General features: G+C 45.7%; 1 protein-coding gene across 16 annotated transcripts in view; it reads right to left on the reverse strand.

The window, feature by feature from the left end:
* The window catches only part of CFAP221 (cilia and flagella associated protein 221), a 97,464-nt gene that overhangs the window by 32,473 nt on the left and 45,804 nt on the right, over positions 1–19,187 (reverse strand). For all 16 annotated transcript variants that reach the window (XR_014829660.1, XR_014829661.1, XR_014829665.1 and 13 more), the window contains 8 exons: positions 15,364–15,451; positions 13,335–13,424; positions 10,566–10,664; positions 5,460–5,565; positions 3,942–4,075; positions 2,077–2,157; positions 664–771; positions 435–575 (listed from right to left, as the gene is read on the reverse strand). Coding sequence is in view for 12 of the 16 variants with exons in the window: in XM_084999647.1 (XP_084855773.1) it covers positions 435–575; positions 664–771; positions 2,077–2,157; positions 3,942–4,075; positions 5,460–5,565; positions 10,566–10,664; positions 13,335–13,424; positions 15,364–15,451 (847 nt within the window). In the remaining 4 variants the exon portion in view is untranslated. The remainder of the gene's footprint in view (positions 1–434; positions 576–663; positions 772–2,076; positions 2,158–3,941; positions 4,076–5,459; positions 5,566–10,565; positions 10,665–13,334; positions 13,425–15,363; positions 15,452–19,187) is intronic.

The following is a 19,187-nucleotide window of genomic DNA, read 5'->3' on the forward strand; positions in this document are numbered from 1 at the left end:
CTAATTATATCCAGAGACGTCCAGAAGAGGATCGAGGACCTTAGCCCCAGCCAAGGAGCCGGGGAGACACACAGGGCTGAAGAAGCTCACTTCACGGTAAGGGGAGAAACTGGGGTATAAGAGCCTGAAAACTGCTGACACCCATTGCCAAGAGTCACCCCTGTGGTTACAAAGGCCAATCAGGACAGCACCTAGGAAGAGACAGAGACCCCGGCTGGACTTGGTCACAGTGTGATCAGGAAGCAGTGTCATTGATGGGTGAGAGGCTGGCTGCCTCGTAGGGACGAGGATCGGGGCGAAGGTGCACGTGACCAGGGTGCTTCCTTTCCCCTTAGGGAACCATAAGTTTGTTTTCTATTGGCTTCTGTCTTCTTATGAAGTAACTGCTGAAATAAAAAGGACGGCAAACAATGACTTCTGCCCCTATCACTTACAAAAATGTAGAGTGGGTCATAATCGGGGGCCCTGGCCAAGGCCTCCGGGAGTTTGAGGCTCAGGATGGAGGTCTCTCCTGGGAGCTGGGGCGCGCACACTGCATCCTCCTTGGGCAGGGCTATGACAGTGGTGGCTTCGTCCTGCACCAGGACCAAGGGCAGTGTGTTAGTCCCCATACTGGGGAAGCAGGAAGGGGAGGCAGTTTTCTCGAAAGTGGGGGGACGTTACCTCAGCTCCTTGCTTCAGGGCCCGGGCGAGCTTCTGAGGTCTGTAGCTGTTTGAAGCCTTCTGGACAGAGATGGGCTGGTACCCCTTGATCTTGTACTGTTGAGGAACCTGAGGTGAGAGAAGCCCTTGAGAGGCATTTCCCAGCCACCTGAGGGCCAAAGGAGAACGAGCACCACGTCTAACCATCAGATTGTGGGCACAGTTGGTTTGGACCAGCCCTGAATGGGTTTCAGTCCCGAGCCCTGTTCCAGCACTCAGGACTGTTCACAGTTACTCACCCTATCCCACAGCTTAACTCTAGAAATACACTGAACACTGGTTTGTCAGTTTAAAACATGCATATTTTGGACTTCCCGCTGTGGTTAAGAATCTGACTTCAGTGACTCGGGCAGCCTAGGAAGTGCAGGTATAATCCCCAGACTGGCACAGTGGGTTTTAAGAATCTGGTGTTGCTGAGTAAAACAGCAGCTGCGGCTCGGATTCAGTCGCTGGCCTGGGAACTTCCATATGTTACAGATGTGGTCATAAAATAAATAAAGAAATAAAATTTGCATTTTTTTTTCTTTTTTAGGGCCACACCTGCAGCATATGGAAGTTCCCAGACTATGGGTTGAAATGGAGCTATTTCTGCCGGCCTATGCCACAGCCACAGCAATGCCAGATCCAAGCCACATCTGTGACCTACACCATAACTCATGGCAACATCAGATCTTCAACCCACTGAGCGAGGCTAGGGATCGAACCCACATCCTCATGGATACTAGTTGGTTTCTTAACCCACTGAGCCACAACGGAACTCCAAAATATGCATATATCCTATAGCACAAGAAAGGCTGACTCACTTTTGTTCACTTATCCTGTGTCTTTTCTTCAAGTTTCTAACATACGTAGTTCACATAGCTTCAGCTATGCAGAATATCTGGTATATCCACAGAACAGATTCTGGTTTCCATGAGCCACATTAGGAAAAGAAAAGGTTACACCTCATGTGCCACATAAAATAATAACAGAAAAGTACAGCATACTACAATATAATCCATAATGGAATAAAACTAGTAAAACAGTGCAATTCAAATTCAAAAATATTTTGGAGTTCCCGTCGTGGCTCAGTGGTTAACGAATCCAACTAAGAACCATGAGGTTGCGGGTTCGATCCCTGGCCTTGCTCAGTGGGTTAGGGATCCGGCGTTGCTGTGAGCTGTGGTGTGGATTACAGACTCGGCTCCGATTCTGCATTGCTGTGGCTCTGGCCTGGGCAGGCGGCTATAGCTCCGATTCGACCCCTGGCCTGGGAATCTCCATATGCCGCGGGAGCAGCCCAAGAAATGGCAAAAAGACAAAAAAAAAAAAATCAAAAATATTTTGTTCACTTTATAAGTTACCCAATTAATGAAACCATTTAGTAAGTCTGACCTGCAAATTGAAGAAGGAATAGGGCTGCTTGATTTGAATTTCTGATGATTTAATTGGGACTGGTCCAAGGCCATCAGGTGCCTAAAATGCGAAAATTTAAAAGTGACACATGAACAATGTAAAACAACTATATTTCAATTAAAAAATTTTTTATAAGTGACACATGATCAACACTGAGCAAAAGTGGCTATGCTTCATCCCACTCCTGGGTATGTATCTGGACAAAACTATAATTAAAAAGATGCATGCACCCCTATGTTCATAGCAGCACTATTCACAAGAGCCAAGGCATGGAAACAACCCAAATGTCCACTGACAGATGAATGGATTAAGAACATGTGGTATATACACACAATGGAATACTACACAGCCATAAAAAACAACAAAATGATGCCATTTGCAGCAACATGGATGGAACTAGAGACTCTCAAACTGAGTGAAGTAAGTCAGAAAGAGAAAGACAAATACCATATGATATCACTTATATCTGGAATCTAATATACAGTACAAATAAACCTTTCCACAGAAAAGAAAATCATGGACATGGAGAACAGCCTTGTGGTTGCCAAGGAGGAGGGGAAGGGAGTGGGATGGATTGGGAATTTGGGGTTAATAGATGCAAACTATTGCCTTTGGAGTGGATAAGCAATGAGATCCTGCTGTGTAGCACTGGGAAGTCACTTATGTCTAGTCACTTATGATGAAGCATGATAATGTGAAAAAAAAGAATGTATACATGTATGTGTGACTGGGTCACCTTGCTGTACAGCAGAAAATTGACAGAACACTTTAAATCAGCTATAATGGAAAAAAAAAAAATCAGTATAAAATAAAAAATAAAAATATATATCTAGGTTCCACAGTAAATATTTAGTGATCTCTTTTTATCTCTATCATCCTTTCCAGCCATTAATTATCTAAGTCTCAGATAATTCTTATTGCTTGAAAATCACAGATTTCTTATTTCCTAGAAACTAAAGATTCTGATATTTTAAATCATTTAATTATCTAATGCAGAAAACACATGGAATTTTTAAAGCCAGTCCTGTAATTCTTGAATAGATTAACCTGCAAAGCCTAACACATTATAGGATGTGAAGTTTATTCTTTGAAACTATAGAACTGTTTTGCATATGCTCTTTCTTTTTTCTTTTTCTTTTTGCCTTGCCCAAGGCATGCGTAAGTGCCCGGGTCAGGGATCAAACCCACACCACAGCAGTGATAACAACAGATCCTTAACTGCTGAGCCACTAGGGAACTCCTGCATGCACTCTTTCCATATCGATTTAAACACGCTTTTTATGGCTAATTATGTGAACCTGGGGGACTCAAGTGACATTTTATTACTGATAGGGTGACTCTGTGTCCCTGTTTCCCTCTCAGCTGTAAAAGACTCGTTGAAAAATTAAATGAATTGACAGAACTGAAGCCATCAAGAGGGAGGGAAGGAGAGAGAGAGAGGTGGACTTGTGAGTCTGGTGGGTTGGACTGTTAGATGTGGGACACCCCCACCCCACCCCCAACTTGGCTTCTGCAGTCCCCAGAAGCAGCAGGGGAGCTTGGCTGAGTGGGCGCCTTCCTGGGCCATGCCAGGCTCCCCTGGTTTCTCTGTCCGCCCTTCTGCTCTCATCCCATTCCCTGGCCATCCGGTGGGGCTCTGTGGTCTTGCTGGGGTCCAGGCTGGGCAGGACCTGGGCCAGGCACTCAGCAGCTCTGCAAGGGTGACCAGGTGCCAGGCAGGGGGGTGGGGGCAGCCGGTGATCCCAGGTCTCCCCGGGGCACCTCTCAGGAGGAGGGGGTGGAGGAACAGCGAGCAGAGGGGCACCTGCCTGACAAGCCCCTCCCTATAGCCTAAGCGCACCCACCAGCTCGTTGGAGGCCTGCGGAGGGCTGTAGGACGGGAAGGCAAAGGGCAGCACGGTCTCAGGTGACACAGGGAACTGGATGGGATAATCATCTTGGCTGACCTGGGACCGCAGGTATTTGGAGGAATTCTGGTCTGTGGACAAAAGACAAAACAGCACTCTGTTAGGGGAGGTGATCCTTGAGGTATTTTGGAGGGACCACCACCTTTTATCTTTTTACAGCTGCACCTGCGGCATATGGAAGTTCCCAGGCTGGGGGTGGAAACAGGTGCAGCTGCTGGCTTAGCCACAGCCACAGCAATGGCGGGCCCTTAACCCACTGAGAGAGGCCAGGGATCGAACCTGCATCCTCACAGACACTGTGTCAGATTCCTAACCCACTGAGCCACAATGGGGACTCCGGACCACCATCTTTAGTTGTGTATGTGCCACACACCAGTTAGTGGGTCCTTGCTACACACTGTAAATTAACCATACTTTAATTTAGAAAAGAGGAAAAAAACCTTCATGTACAAATGCTAAAGACATCACCAGATGTAGAGACACTCAACAGGTATAAATGCCAACTGTTCGAGTCTCTCTGGTGATGGGAGATAACAGCACAAAACAGGAGGTCACAACCGAATGTCACAGACGTTAAACCTGGTCGAGTGGTCAGCCTTGCTCACAATCAGTTGGGCAGGGTTCCAGCCACAGATGCTGTGGAGGTCTGATTCACATCAGGCAGGGTGAGTGGTGCCTCCCCAAGCCCTTCCCCCTACGCAATTCTATTCCCCGGACCTGCATCATAAAGGGGACTTTGCAGACATGACTATTTAGGATCTTGGGATGGGGTGATGGTCCCAGGTAGTCTGGGTGGGCCCAGCATCCTCACACGATGCATGTGAGAGGGAAGCAGGAGGGCTGGAGAAGGTGTGATGGCCAGACAAGCAGTCAGAGCCGTGTGAGGAAGGGGCCACAAGCCGAGGAGTACAGGAGGAGGCAGGCACTGGTTCTTCCCTGGAGCCTCCAGAAGGAACCAGCCTTGCCCACACCTGGGATTTACCCCTCTGACCTCCAGAACCATAGGATGATAAATTGCATGGTTTTTTTTTTCTTGTTTTTTTGTTTTTGTCTTTTTGCCATTTTCTTGGGCTGCTCCTGGGGCATATGGAGGTTCCCAGGCTAGGGGTCGAATAGGAGCTGTAGCCACCAGCCTTGGCCAGAGCCACAGCAACACGGGATCCAAGCCACGTCTGCAACCTACACCACAGCTCACAACAACGCCAGATCCTTAACCCACTGAGCAAGGCCAGGGATCGAACCTGCAATCTCATGGTTCCTAGTCGGATTCGTTAACCACTGAGCCACGATGGGAACTCCAAATTGCATGGTGTTAAGCCACTAAGTTTGTGGTGGTTTGTTTTATCAATATAAAACCAAACAGTACACACAACTTATAAAAACACAGCTAACTTCATTATAAAGACCTCCTCTCAGAGGACGTTCCCGTGGAAGCACAGCTGTTCTGAGCACTACCTTGTGCTGTGGACTGTCTTCCCTCAGTGAACTTTCTTATGACGGCTTCTCCACGCATGTTACGGACAGCATCCAGCATGGTAAGTAATCGGCGATGCACAATGACCTGGCGTTAGAAAGAGCAATGGCTGCACACCATTAGTTGGCACATGCTCATGGCGGCATTCTGTTTAGCTCACTTTTCCCAACCACAACCAAGGGCTGAGGCCACCGCTCTACATGGTGATTCCCAGGGAGGATGGCATGCTACCCTAGACAAGGTCTCAGGACATCAAGGTCTGTGCGGTGCAGGCCCGCCTGGGCACAGAAAAAGACCAGGTTATCAAATGGCCCTGTCCCACCCAATTTATGAGCCCCAGTTTTCTCATATTTCCAGAATGGAAAGAGTGACTGGTTCTATGTTCCTTCTTTTCGGTGTATCTGAGTAGTAATGCTCCCGCCGCGTTATTTACAAGGGGCAAACTAAGGGGCAATTGGGTTTGGGGCTGCAGTTGGGGGCCATGCTGACGCAGGCTCCTGAGTTTGGCATTCAGAACAGATGCTGCTGGGGATGTACAACCTGCACACAAAGCTGCTCGAAGGGTACCTTCATCCCACGGTTCCTGCCTTTCTCCATCCTGAGACAAATTCATTTAACAAATACTGTGAGGTGGCTGCTCTGTGGACCATTCTTTCCAGGTACTGCAGACACAGTGGGGGACAAACAAGTGTCCTGCCTGCATAGAGCAAGTGTGTGTGTGTGTGTGTGTGTGTGTGTGTGTGTGTGTGTGCACGCGCGCGCGCGCACGCAAAGTGGAATGATAACAACCACGTGAATGGGACTTCCCCTTGTGGCTCAGTGGTAACAACTCCAACATAGTGTCTGTGAAGATGTGGGTTTGATCCCTGGCTTCGCTCAGTGGATTAAGGATCCAGCATTGCTGTGAGCTATTGTGTAGGTTGCAGATGTGGCTCGGATCCCTCATTGCTGTGGTTGTGGTGTAGACTGGCAGCTACAGCTCCAGTTTGACTCCTAGCCTGGGAACTTCCATATGCTGTGAGTGCGGCCCTAAAAAGAAAACAAACAAACATATGAACAGACAAACAAGATAAAGCCCATGAAGAAAAGAAAAAAGAGTAACACACAAAGACGTGACTGGAGGGGGGGGCTGGAAGAGGGGTAGTCTAGCCGATTCTGCGAGGATTCAAGGCCTCTCGGAGGAATGAGTTTTGACCAGAGACTGTACTGATGAGGAGACAATGAGCTTGGAAAGAGTTTTGAGCAGAGGAAGCAGCAGGTGCAAAGATCCTGATTCAGGAACAAAAGAGGCAGGTTTAAAAGACAGAGAAGTTTAAAATGATGCAAAAGAACTTATTTACAAAAGAGATACAGACTGACAGATTTCTAAATCAAATTTATGGTTATCAAAGGGGAAATCTGGGGAGAAGGGATAAATTAGAATTTAGGGATTAACATACATACACTCCTATATATGTAATAGAGAATCAACAAGGACCTGCTAGATAGCACAGGGAACTACACTCAATATTCTGTAATAACTTACATGGGGCAAGAATCTGAAAAAGAATGGATACATGTCTGCGTATAACTGATTGATTTTGCTGTACACTTGAAATTAACACAATGTTGTAAATCAACTATGTTCCAAGAACATTTTTTTAAATTTATTTTATTTTATTTTATTTTATTTTTTTGTCTTTTTGCTATTTCATTGGGCCGCTCCCGCAGCATATGGAGGTTCCCAGGCTACGGGTCTAATCGGAGCTGTAGCCGCCAGCCTACGCCAGAGCCATAGCAACATGGGATCCGAGCCGCATCTGCGACCTACACCACAGCTCACGGCAACGCCGGATCGTTAACCCATTGAGCAAGGGCAGGGATCGAACCTGCAACCTCATGGTTCCTAGTCGGATTCGTTAACCACCGCGCCACGACGGGAACTCCCCAAGAACATTTTTAAAGAAAGGACAGAGGGAAATCCAGTATGGCCTTGTTGCCTGGATACAAACTGTACATCTCATTCCAAATGCAACGCGAGGCCTTTGGAGGGTTTTACGGGGAGAGGCCTGATCGTCTCTCGGCTTTGGGACTCCATGTCTGGCTGCTATGCAGGCACAGGAAGAGGAAGGCTGGGTGCACGGGTCTGGGCGAGAGAGGATAGAGCTGTGACCGGGCTGTGACCGGGCTGGGGAGACGGCAGGAGTCACCAGGCTAGTGACACATTTGCACATCTCTCTGACAGTACTTGGTGGGGAGTGTGAGGAAGAGCCGGAGTCATGCTTCAGAGGCAAACACAAGCCTGATGACACAGGGGAGCTGGCTCCAGAGCAGCCAAGGTCGTCCCACTCAGAGGAAGCAGGCTGGGCCAGTGTCTTGCTGTGCTCCACCTTTTTTTTTTTTTTTTTTTTTTGCCTTTTTTGTCTTTTTTAGGGCCGCACTCACAGCACATGGAGGCTCCCAGGCTAGGGGGGTCTAATCAGAGCTGTAGCCACTGGCCTACACCAGAGCTCACGGCAACGCCGGATCCTTAACCTGCTGAACGAGGCCAGGGATAGAACACGCAACCTCATGGTTCCTAGTCGGATTCGTTTCCACTGCGCCAGGAGGGGAACTCCTGCTGTGCCCCACCTTTGTGCTGCCTCTTTCCACCACTTCCTCCCCCACATGGAGCATCTTGTGGCCACCTCTGTTCTGCACAGGTACAGAGTCCACCTAGGCAAAGCCCCAGCAGGAACATTGGTTTCCAGGGCCTGCGAGGTTGGTGAGCAGGTCACTGAGGCAGCGAGCCACTCCCCACTCCCAGACTGTCACCAGGCTGGAAGCACTGTTTACAAGCTCACCTGGTACATAAAACTTTTGGAGTTTCTTCTATGTGTGACTCCTTCAACTTTCACAACAACCCTTTGAGACACGTCTTACTGTTATCCTCGGTGACAAATGAGGAAGCTAAGGCCCAGAGGTCATGGAACTTGTCCAAGAGCAGAGAGCTCCTGAGGAGTAGCACCACGAGTTAGGGGCAAGCAGCCTGGCCCCAGGAGCGCAAGTCTTCACCTGTCTCCCTGCCTGAAGGTGCTTCTGCCTGCCCTCGCCAGGCAGCCACGTGCCGGCAGCAGAGACAAGAGATCCAGATGCAGCATAAGATGCAAGAGGAACCCTGGAGATGATGCAGAGCGGAAGCTTACAGGACTGTTTCCTGGAGGAGGGGCAGACTGAGCTGGCGGAAGGATAGGTGTGGACAGAGGCCGGCCAGATGGAACCACATTTCAGGTGAAGGCTGAGGGGCGGGGAATAAGCTGGTGTTTGGGAAAGAAGATGGAAACCGGGACAACGTAGAGCTGTGGGGCTGCCGGACCTGGGCCTCCTTTCACACTTTATTGACCTTAGAGGCTAAGAGGTCTTCACGGGATCCTGATCCCAGGAAATGGGGATGGAAGACCAGAGTGACAGTGAGGAAGCCAGGATGCTAGAGACAAGACCCCACAGGAACACCCCATTACAACTGATCAGCACCCTCCTATTCCAGAGTCATTACATGGCCCAACAATCCTGCTCTTAGGTACAGACACCCAAGAGAATTGAAAATATATTCACAAACATAAATGTTTGTAGCCTCATTAGTCCCCCAGTGAGAGCCCAAAGGTGAGGACAGCCCAAATGTCTCAGTCGATGACTAGATAAACAGAGCGTGGTACTTCCATACAGTGGAACAGTGTTCATCCTGAAAAAGGGACGAGCTCCGGAAACCTGCTGTATCGCAGATGAACCTTGAAAACATGTTAAGAGAAAGAAGCCGGTATATGAAATGTCCAGAATAGGCAAATCCCCAGAGACAGAAAACAGACAGGGACTGGGGGTGGGGAGTGACTGCTAATGGGAGCCAGGTTTCTTTAGGCAGTGATAAAAATGCCCTAAAGGGAGTTCCCATCGTGGCTTAGTGGTTAACGAATCCGACTAGGAACTGTAAGATTTCCGGTTCGGTCCCTGGCCTTGCTCAGTGGGTTAAGGATTCCGAGTTGCTGTGGCTCTGGTGTAGGCCGATGGTTACGGCTCAGATTAGACCCCCAGCCTGGGAACCTCCATATGCCACGGCAGTGGCCCAAGAAATGGCAAAAAGACAAAAAAAAAAAAAAAATGCCCTGAAGTTAGACAGTGGTGATGGCTGTTCAACTCTGGCAATGTCCGAAAAAATACTGAATTGCACACTTAATAAAAGTGAATTTTATGGATGTAAATTGTTTCTCAGTAAAGCTGTTATTTTTTAAAAAAGCTCATTGTTCAAAAGGGAACCCTCTTATACTGTTGGTGGGAATGTAAATTGGTTACGGTCACTATGGAAGACAGTGTGGAAGTTCCTCAAAAACTAAAAATAGAACTACCATGTGATCCAGCAGTCCCAATCCTGGGCATCTATCCAGACAAAACCATTAATCAAAAAGATCCATGCACCCCAGTGTTCATTGCAGCACTATTCACAATAGCCAAGACATAGAAGCAACCTAAATTTCCAATGACAGAGGAATGGATAAAAAAGATGTGGTACATATATGCAATGGACTATTACTCAGCCATAAAAAAAGAAGGAAATAATGCCATTTGCAGCAACATGGATGGACCTAGAGATGAGCATACTAAGTGAAGTTAGGCAGACAGTGAAAGACAATTATCTTGTGCTATCACTTGTATGTGGAATCTAAAATAAGGATACAAATGAGCTTATTTGCAGAACAGAAACAGATTCACAGACTTTGAAAAGAAACATGTGGTTACCAAGGGGAACAGGTAGGGGGAGGGTTGGGCTGGGGGTTGGGGATCGGCATATACACACTGAGATATATAGAATGACTGGCCAACAGTAACCTGCTGCAGAGACAGAGAATTCTACCCAATATTCTGCAATAATCTAGGTGGGAAAAGAATCTGAAGAAGAATGGGTGTGTGTACATGTATAACTGAGTCACTTTGTTGTATGGCAGAAATTATCACAGCATTGTAAATCAACTATACTTCAATGAAACTTTAAACATGAAAAGAAAAAAGGTCATTGTTCAATTTCCTTGTGCTGATGACTAAACAGTTTACAACTTCAATCTGGTGCTGAGACTTACCTTGCGTGCTGCTTGTTGAAACCGTCTTTGCGCCCTGAACCTGTTGACCCAAGTGTTATTAATGACAGGATCAAAATTAGGATGAAACTCCCTGATGTTCTGTAAACAGAAAATACAGGCACATCTTAGATTTATATGTTAACTCCTGCCATGAGCATTTAATAAAAATGTGTTTGAGTTGGATCTCAAACCAAGATATTATTTGTTCTTCCACTGAATGAGCATTTATTAAGCACTTCTGCTGTACACAGTATTCTAGGAAATACTTCTTGGGTGAGGGGCCAAAAGAGGAAGACAAGATTTGGGTTTTAAGAAGTGTACAGCCTGGGAGTTCTCATTGCAGCTCAGTGGTAACAAACCCGACTAGCATCCATGAGGACATGGGTTTGATCCCTGGCCTCGCGCAGTGGGTTAAGGATCTGGTGTTGCCGTGAGCTGTGGTGTAGTTCGCAGATGCAGCTGGGATCCTGCATTGCTGTGGCTATGGTGTAGGCCAGCAGCTACAGCTCCATTTTGACCCCTAGCCTGGGAACTTGCATATGCCAAGGTTTGGCCCTAAAAAGACAACAACAAAAAAAAAAAAAAAAAAAAAAAAGAAAAAGAAATGGACAGCAAAGCTGGACAGCAAAGCTCAAGCAGACGCATGTGGCCCTCAGTTATAAGAATGAAGTCACACAGAAGTCCGTCCCCCGTATGGGTACTGGCCCTGCACACAGAACTGGGAGGCAACGACTGCATGATTCCAGGTGGAAAGGCTGCACATGTGGGTGAGAATGTTTGTGAATCAGTCAATGAATGCGAAGGAAGGGGGGCCTGGGTGTGTTGTAAGGCCAGCCAGAGCCTCAGGCACTGCAGGGTCTCAAACCCAGGAAAGCAACACAAAGAGAAAGTCGTCAGAAATGAATTAGTCTCGCACTGGCACCTGCAGTGGGCGGTGGAGGGGAGGGCAGACCCACTGTCAATCGATGGCTGGATTAGGTGAGGGTGGACATGATGGCTGGACTTGGACCTGGCCTTGTGGAAGAGCTTCAGCAAGACTTTGTGGCCAGATTAAATGTGCGGGAGGAGAAAAGAGGTAAAAATAATTCAGAGATGGCAAACCCAGAAAAGTGAGAATGATGGAGGTGGGAAGATTAGGAAGACTTTTTATTTATTTATTTATTTATTTATTTTTGGTCTTTTTTGCCATTTCTTGGGCTGCTCCCGTGGCATATGGAGAATATGGGTGGAATCGGAGGCTAGGGTGGAATCGGAGCTGTAGCCACCAGCCTACACCATGCCACAGCAACACAGGATCCCAGCCTCGTCTGTGAATAGACCACAGCTCATGGCAACGCCGGATCCTTAACCCACTGAGCAAGGCCAGGGACCGAACCCGAAACCTCATGGTTCCTAGTCGGATTTGTTAACCACTGAGCGACAACGGGAACTCCTTTTTTTTTAATTTTTAAAATTGAAATTTTGATTTTAACCAGAAATGATCACATGACAGAGGACACACAGGTGGACAGGCTACTGTCCCCATTTTATACTCGAGGACACTGAGGCACCAAGCCTATGAGGGCTCTTCCTGAGTCCCAAACCCGCTGTGGAGCTGGGACCCCAACTCTGGCTTCTGACTTCCTGCCTTGAATCCTTCCCACCAAGGGAAGGGGGCAAGGCACAGTGGCCCACCGAAGGACCTGGGGACAGGGGTGTGGAGAGCAAAAGGAAATAAAAAAGGAGACCAAGAGGAGAAAGGAGAGTTGTGGAAAGGAGGAGGCAGTGTGCGATGCTGTTAATTCCAAGGGGAACATTAATTGTGGATACTGGACTCATGCATATGTATTAAAAAAAAAAGGGAAAAACTCCAGAAAGGTAAGCAAATTAATATTATTAAATATCCCTTGGCGAGTTCTTGCTGTGGCACCATGGGTTAAGAATCCGACTGTAGGAGTTCCTGTCGTGGCATAGTGGTTAACGAATCTGACTAGGAACCATGAGGTTGTGGGTTCAATCCCTGGCCTTGCTCAGCGAGTTGAGGATCCTGCGTTGCCTTGAGCTGTGGTGTAGGTTGCAGATGCGGCTCGGATCCCGCGTTGCCATGGCTCTGGTGTAGGCTGGTGGCTACGGCTCTGATTCAACCCCTAGCCTGGGAACCTCCATATGCTGCGGAAGCGGCCCCAGAAAAGGCCTGGGAACTTCCATGTGATTTGGGTGTAGCCAAAAAAAAAAAAATTAAAAACCCCTTGACAAAAGGATTTCTATAACATTGTTTATCATTCAAAAAATAAGCATCAGAGTCCCCATTGTGGCTCAGCAGGTTACAAACCCAACTAGTATCCATGAGGATGCAGGTTCAATCCCTGGCCTCACTCAGTGGGTTAAGGATCTGGTGTTGCCATGAGCTGTGGTGTAGGTCACAGACTTGGCTTGGATCCCGTGTTGCTGCAGCTGTGGAATGGGCCGGCATCTGCAGCTCTGATTCAACTCCTAGCCTGGGAACTTCCCTATGCTACAGGTGAGGCCCTAAAAAGCAAAAAGCAAACAAAATAAGCATTATACCACAGAGAAATCTACTCAATACGCTGTGATGGCCTATATGGGAAAAGAATCTGAAAAAGAATGGATATATGTGTATGTATACCTAATTCAGTTTGCTGCACACCTGAAGCTAACACACCGCAAGTCATCTATACTCCAGTAAAATTTTTAAAAATAAAAAAATAAAAAATAAGCCTCATAAAGAGCTGCTGATAATTAGATTCCAAATAAAGAAAAGTTACTCACTTCTTCCAGATCCCGTACAACCCGTTTGGGGTTAACTTCTGTCTTGAGTCTCTGAAATTCCTCTTCCAAAATGGGATCTCCTCTGTCTAGCTGGGGTTTTCAATTATTAAAAATATTAAAATTGAAGGTCAGTGCACACAACTGCATTTCTCTTTAAAACTGGTAGAAACCCATTAAGCAACTGGTCAAGTTACCCTTGGGAGCAATGGTTAAAATGAATGTTGTAATTACACTTACTGTTTAAACAAGGGAAGTTTTTACGGAAGCCCAAACCCAATATCTCCTTCCTATCATTAGAGAATAGTCTCTGGAAATTAGTTCTGAAGTATTTAAAATTCACAGAAAAGTAAAAAATAAAAATTCATGGAAAGGATTTTAGGAGACTGTAACCATGGGAGAATCATGGCTTAGCAGCAATGAACCCAACTCGTATCCATGAGGATGAGGGTTCGATCCCTGGCCTCCATCAGTGCGTTAAGGATGAGGCATTGCTGTGAGCTATGGTGTAGGTTGAAGACTTGGCTTGAATCCCACGTGGCCGTAGTGGAGGCCAGCAGCTGCCGCTCCGATTCGACACCTAGCCTGGAACTTCCATATGTCACTGGGTGCAGCCCCCAAAATAAATGAATAGATAAATAAATAAAAGAAATGTAAGGGGTCTGCCAAGATTTAAGCTCCTCAGAGCTGATTATCTGGGTTTAGCAAAGGATGTGATCCCTCCCCTTTCCAGGAGCTGGAGATTGGGAGTCCGTCCCCTCCTAGGGTTAAGTGTCCCCCAGGTGCTCCCCTCCCCCACTGCCTGCTTCCGTGATGCCCCTGAACAATTGTTCTTGGCCCCCCGGGAGCCACTGGGAAACCAGGTCATCACCAGGAATGCAGGCTGGGCTTGGATCAGCATCTACACAGCCTGCCTCCATGGCCAAGGGGACGGTGCACACCACAAAAACATGTGTCATATGCCTGTCTGTGGGTTTTGTTGTTTGTTAGGTAACTTTTTAAACTAGCTTGGGTCTCAAGTACACTGTTCATCATTTTTAAAGATTTAACTGGAAGAAATCTATTCGGATCACCACACCTACACCCTGTTCAGAAATATGAGATGCCCTGTGATGGTCACCAGGGCAGGGAGCTGCCCAGCTCTTATCTGCATGCAGGGGGAGCCTAAGCTTGAGATGGGACGTTGGGCTCAAAATACAGATTTCGTGGATAGAGAAACTCAGTCCTCCGGCACCACTAAAAGTCGAATAAAATATAGGCACTTTAAAGAAGAGACTGGCAAATGCATCGTTAGCTACAAGAAAGAGAAGGGAGACATATCTTTATTAGGACTCTACTTGGTTATGATAAACACTTCAGAATTTAATAATAATAACATTTTTGTTATTATTTTGGTCACACTCTCTGCATGCAGACGTTCTGGGCTTAGAGGTCGAACCTGAGCCACAGCAGGGATAACATCAGATCCTTAACCCGCTGAGCCACTGGGAAATGCCCAGAACTTGGTATTATTGACCAGCTCCCGTGAGTGAGAAGTGATCACCCCAGAGACTCTAATGCCCAACCCCTTCCGCAGTCTCTGGCTTCCTGCCAAATGCCTCAGCCTCCAGCTTTAGTTCCATCTGCCTCCAGTTTGGCTCCTGGTCTTTGGGTCTCTCACACCATGCTCTGCAGATCGCGGGACCGGCACACCTCACACCCCACATTCCAGCCCAAATTCGAGCTAGTTCCTGCCTCTAAGTTGGACGCCTTTTTCCTTTTTATTACTTTTCAAAATTTTACTGTGTCTACTAGGAAGCTTTCCAGTTAGATGAATCCTCTCTCCTCGCTGGCCTCTGAATCCCCACAATATTTAGGAGGGTCTCATATGACATTCACATTCAGCCTTGATTTGCAGTTAATGATGGACTTGCTAATAGCCTCCCCTCCCAACTGTGGTATTGTTTTTCCTTCTGGTATGGCGTCTTGCAATATGGCAGGAATTCAAAATATTTAGTGAAGTAAATGATATCAAATTGGCAGTACTTCTGACCTTGTACTTCTGGTTTATTCTTTGCCGCTCCTCCATAAGGTCTTTTTTCAATTTAAAGGACATGGGGTCTTTCCCGAGGTGCACCTGCCTGGGGAGGGGGAAAAAACAAACAAACAAACAAAAAAACAGCCTCCAGAAGCCATCAGAATACCACAATCCATTTCAGGATTGTCTTAGCTATGCTCCACAGCTGAAGAGACATGCTGAGACACTGGAGGAGACCCCAATGGGGGAGAGAAGTTGTAGAGATGCTGGCAACATAACTAAGGTGAGTAATGTGTTTGATGAAGTGAAGCTTATCTTCCAGTGACACAGGCTAAAATACTTCTGCATTAAAAAGTCTGGGTGCCCAGGAGTTCCCATTGTGACTCAGTGGTAACGAGCTAGACTAGTGTCCATGAGGATGCAGGTTTGATGCCTGGCCTCGCTCCGTGGGTTAAGGATCAGGCGTTGTTGTGAGCTGTGGTGTAGGTCACAGACGTGGCTTGGATCCCGAGTTGCTGTGGCTGTGGCGTAGGCCAGCAGCTGTAGCTCTGACTCTACCCCTAGCCTGGGAACCTCCATATGCCACAGGTGTGACATAAAGAGAAAGAAGAAAACATGTTCAGATGCCAGTTACAAAAGGCCATATATTATATGATTCCACTCATATGAAATGCACAGAATAGGCAATACGACAGAGACAGAAAACAGATTAGCGGTTGCCAGAGGATGGTCGTGACTATTTTATGGTTCTGGGGTTTCTTTCTGGAGAGATGCAAATATTCTGGAAATAAGTAGTGATGGTTGCACATCATTGTGAACATACTTTGAACTTCTGGGTTGTACATTTTTAAATGGTTAATTTTATATTGTGTGAATTTATCACACTTAAAAAAAATTCTGGTATGTAATGGACCCATCATGGAATCTGACACATATTCAAAGAATAAAGTAGCTATGATTTTAAAAGCAGAGTGGGGGGCGGGGGGTATGTCTAGAGAACTGTTATAGATTAAAGGAGACTAACACAAAAACTAAATACAAATTGTATGCTCTTTGATTGAACCTCGGATTCCCCGTTCCAAAAACAAAAAATCCCATGTATAAGAGACAGTGTTGGGACGACTGGGTAAATTTCCATATAGGCTGATTATTTAATATTGTGTCAATATCAAACTTCTTGGGAGTTCCCGCTATGGTGCAATGGGATTGGTGTCATCTCTGGAGCACTGGGACACAGGTTCCATCCCTGGTCTGGCACAGTGGATTAAGTATCCAGCGTTCCTTGGATCTGATCCCTGGCCAGGGAACTCTATATGCCTCAAGATGGCCCAAAAAGAAAAAAAAAATTGAACTTCTTAGAAATGATTATGGTGATGCTGGAGAAGGTCCTTATTTTAAGAGCTACGTGCTTAAGTCTTCAAGGCTTCATGACACCGGCAACTTACTTTCGAATGGCTCAGGGGGTAAAAAGTGTGTGTGCATGGGTGTAATTGTACTTGTGCATGTACAGGGTGTGTTGGTGTGTAAAGAGTGGAGGAAGTACACATGGCCTGGTGTTAACTGATGGAACTATAGCAAATGTACATGGGGGTTACTGGCAGGTTTAAAAATCTTACAACAGAAAAACTGAGAGAAAATATTAAATGAACAACACAGGATCAGAACTGAATTTAGTAAGAAGAAATAGATCAGCTGAACAGACCAATCACTAGAGATGAAATTGAATATGTCATAAAAACACTCCCTGCAAATAAAAGTCCAGGATCGGTTGGCTTCACAGGCGAGTTCTACCAAACATACAAAGAGGAACGTATCCCCATCCTCCTTCAACTTTTCCAAAAGATTGAGGAAGAGGGAACACTCCCAAAGACATTCTATGACACTACCATCGCCCTAATACCAAAGCCAGACAAAGATACTACCAAAAAAGAAAACTATAGGCCAATATCTTTGATGAATATAGACACAAAAATTCTCAACAAGATTTTATCCATATAAAAAGGATCATACACCACAACCAAGTGGGATTCATCCCAGGTTCACAAGGATGGCTGAACATACACAAATCAGTCAACGTCATACACCACATTAACAAAAGAAAAGTCAAAAACCACGTGATCATCTCAATAGACGCAGAAAAGGCATTTGACAAAGTCCAACATCCATTCATGGTAAAAATTCTTACCAACATGAGTACAGAGGGAACATACCTTAACATAATAAAAACCATTTAAGACAAACCCACAGCAAATATAATACTCAGTAGAGAAAAGCTGAAAGCCTTTCCAATAAAATCTGGAACAAGACAAGGATGCCCACTCTCACCACTTTTATTCAACATAGTATTGGAAGTCCTAGCCACAGCAATCAGACAAACGAAAGAAATAAAAGGTATACAAATTGGAAGAGAAGAGGTAAAACTGTCACTGTATGCAGATGACATGATACTATATATAGAAAACCCCAAGGACTCAACCCAAAAACTACTAAAACTGATCAACAAATTCAGCAAAGTAGCAGGGTATAAGGTTAACATTCAGAAATCAGTTGTGTTTCTGTATACTAACAATGAAATATTAGAAAAGGAATACAAAAATACAATAACTTTTAAAATTGCACCCAAAAAATCAAATACCTAGGAATAAACCTGACCAAGGAGGTGAAAGAATTATATGCTGAGAACTATAAAACACTAATCAAGGAAATTAAAGAGGATTCAAATAATGGAAAGATATTCCATGCTCCTGGATGGGAAAAATTAATATGGTAAAAATGGCCATATTACCCAAAGCAATCTACAGATTCAATGTAATCCCTATCAAAGTACCTATGACATTTTTCATAGAACTAGAACAAACAATCCAAAAATCTATGTGGAACCACCAAAGACCCAGAATTGCCAAAGCAATTCTGAGGAACAAAAACCAAGCAGGAGGCATAACTCTTCCAGACTTCAGGCAATATTACAAAGCCACAGTCATCAAGACAGTGTGGTATTGGTACCAAAAAAGACATACAGACCAATGGAACAGAATAGAATACCCAGGAATAAACCCAGACATCTACGGTCAATTAATCTTTGACAAAGGAGACAAGAATATAAAATGGGAAAAAGTCTTTGCATCAAGTGGTGCTGGGAAAACTGGACAGCTGCATGCAAATCAATGAAACTAGAACACACCCTCACACCATGCACAAAAATAAACTCAAAATGGCTTAAAGACTTAAATGTAAGACAAGACACCATCAAACTCCTAGAAGAGAAAAGAGGCAAAACATTCTCTGACATCAATCTTACAAATGTTTTCTCAGGTCAGTCCCCCAAGACAACAGAAATAAAAGCAAAAATAAACCAATGAGACCTAATCAAACTGACAAATTTTTGCACAGCAAAGGAAACCATAAAAAAACCAAAAAGACAACTTACAGAATGTGAGAAAATAGTTTCAAATGATGCAACTGACAAGGGCTTAATCTTTAAAATATACAAACAACTTATATAACTCAACAGCAAAAAAGCCAACAACCCAATTGAAAAACAGGCAAAAGACCTGCGTAGACATTTCTCCAAAGAAGATATACAGATGGCCAACAAGCACATGAGAAAATGCTCAACATCGGAGTTCCCATCATGGCTCAGTGGTTAACAAATCCCACTAGGAATCGTGAGGTTTCGGGTTTGATCCCTGCCCTTGCTCAGTGGGTTAAGGATCTGGCGTTGCCATGAACTGTGGTGTAGGTTGCAGACGCGGCTCAGATCCCACATTGCTGTGGCTCTAGCATAGGCCGGTGGCTACAGCTCCGATTCGACCCCTAGCCTGGGAATCTCCATATGCCGC

The sequence above is a fragment of the Sus scrofa genome, chromosome 15, assembly GCF_054392235.1.
Source record: "Sus scrofa isolate SSC_HxYL_T2T_F1_AM1 chromosome 15, Sscrofa_HxYL_maternal_Yorkshire_Landrace_v2.0, whole genome shotgun sequence".
In the NCBI taxonomy this organism is placed as follows: Eukaryota; Metazoa; Chordata; class Mammalia; order Artiodactyla; family Suidae; genus Sus; species Sus scrofa.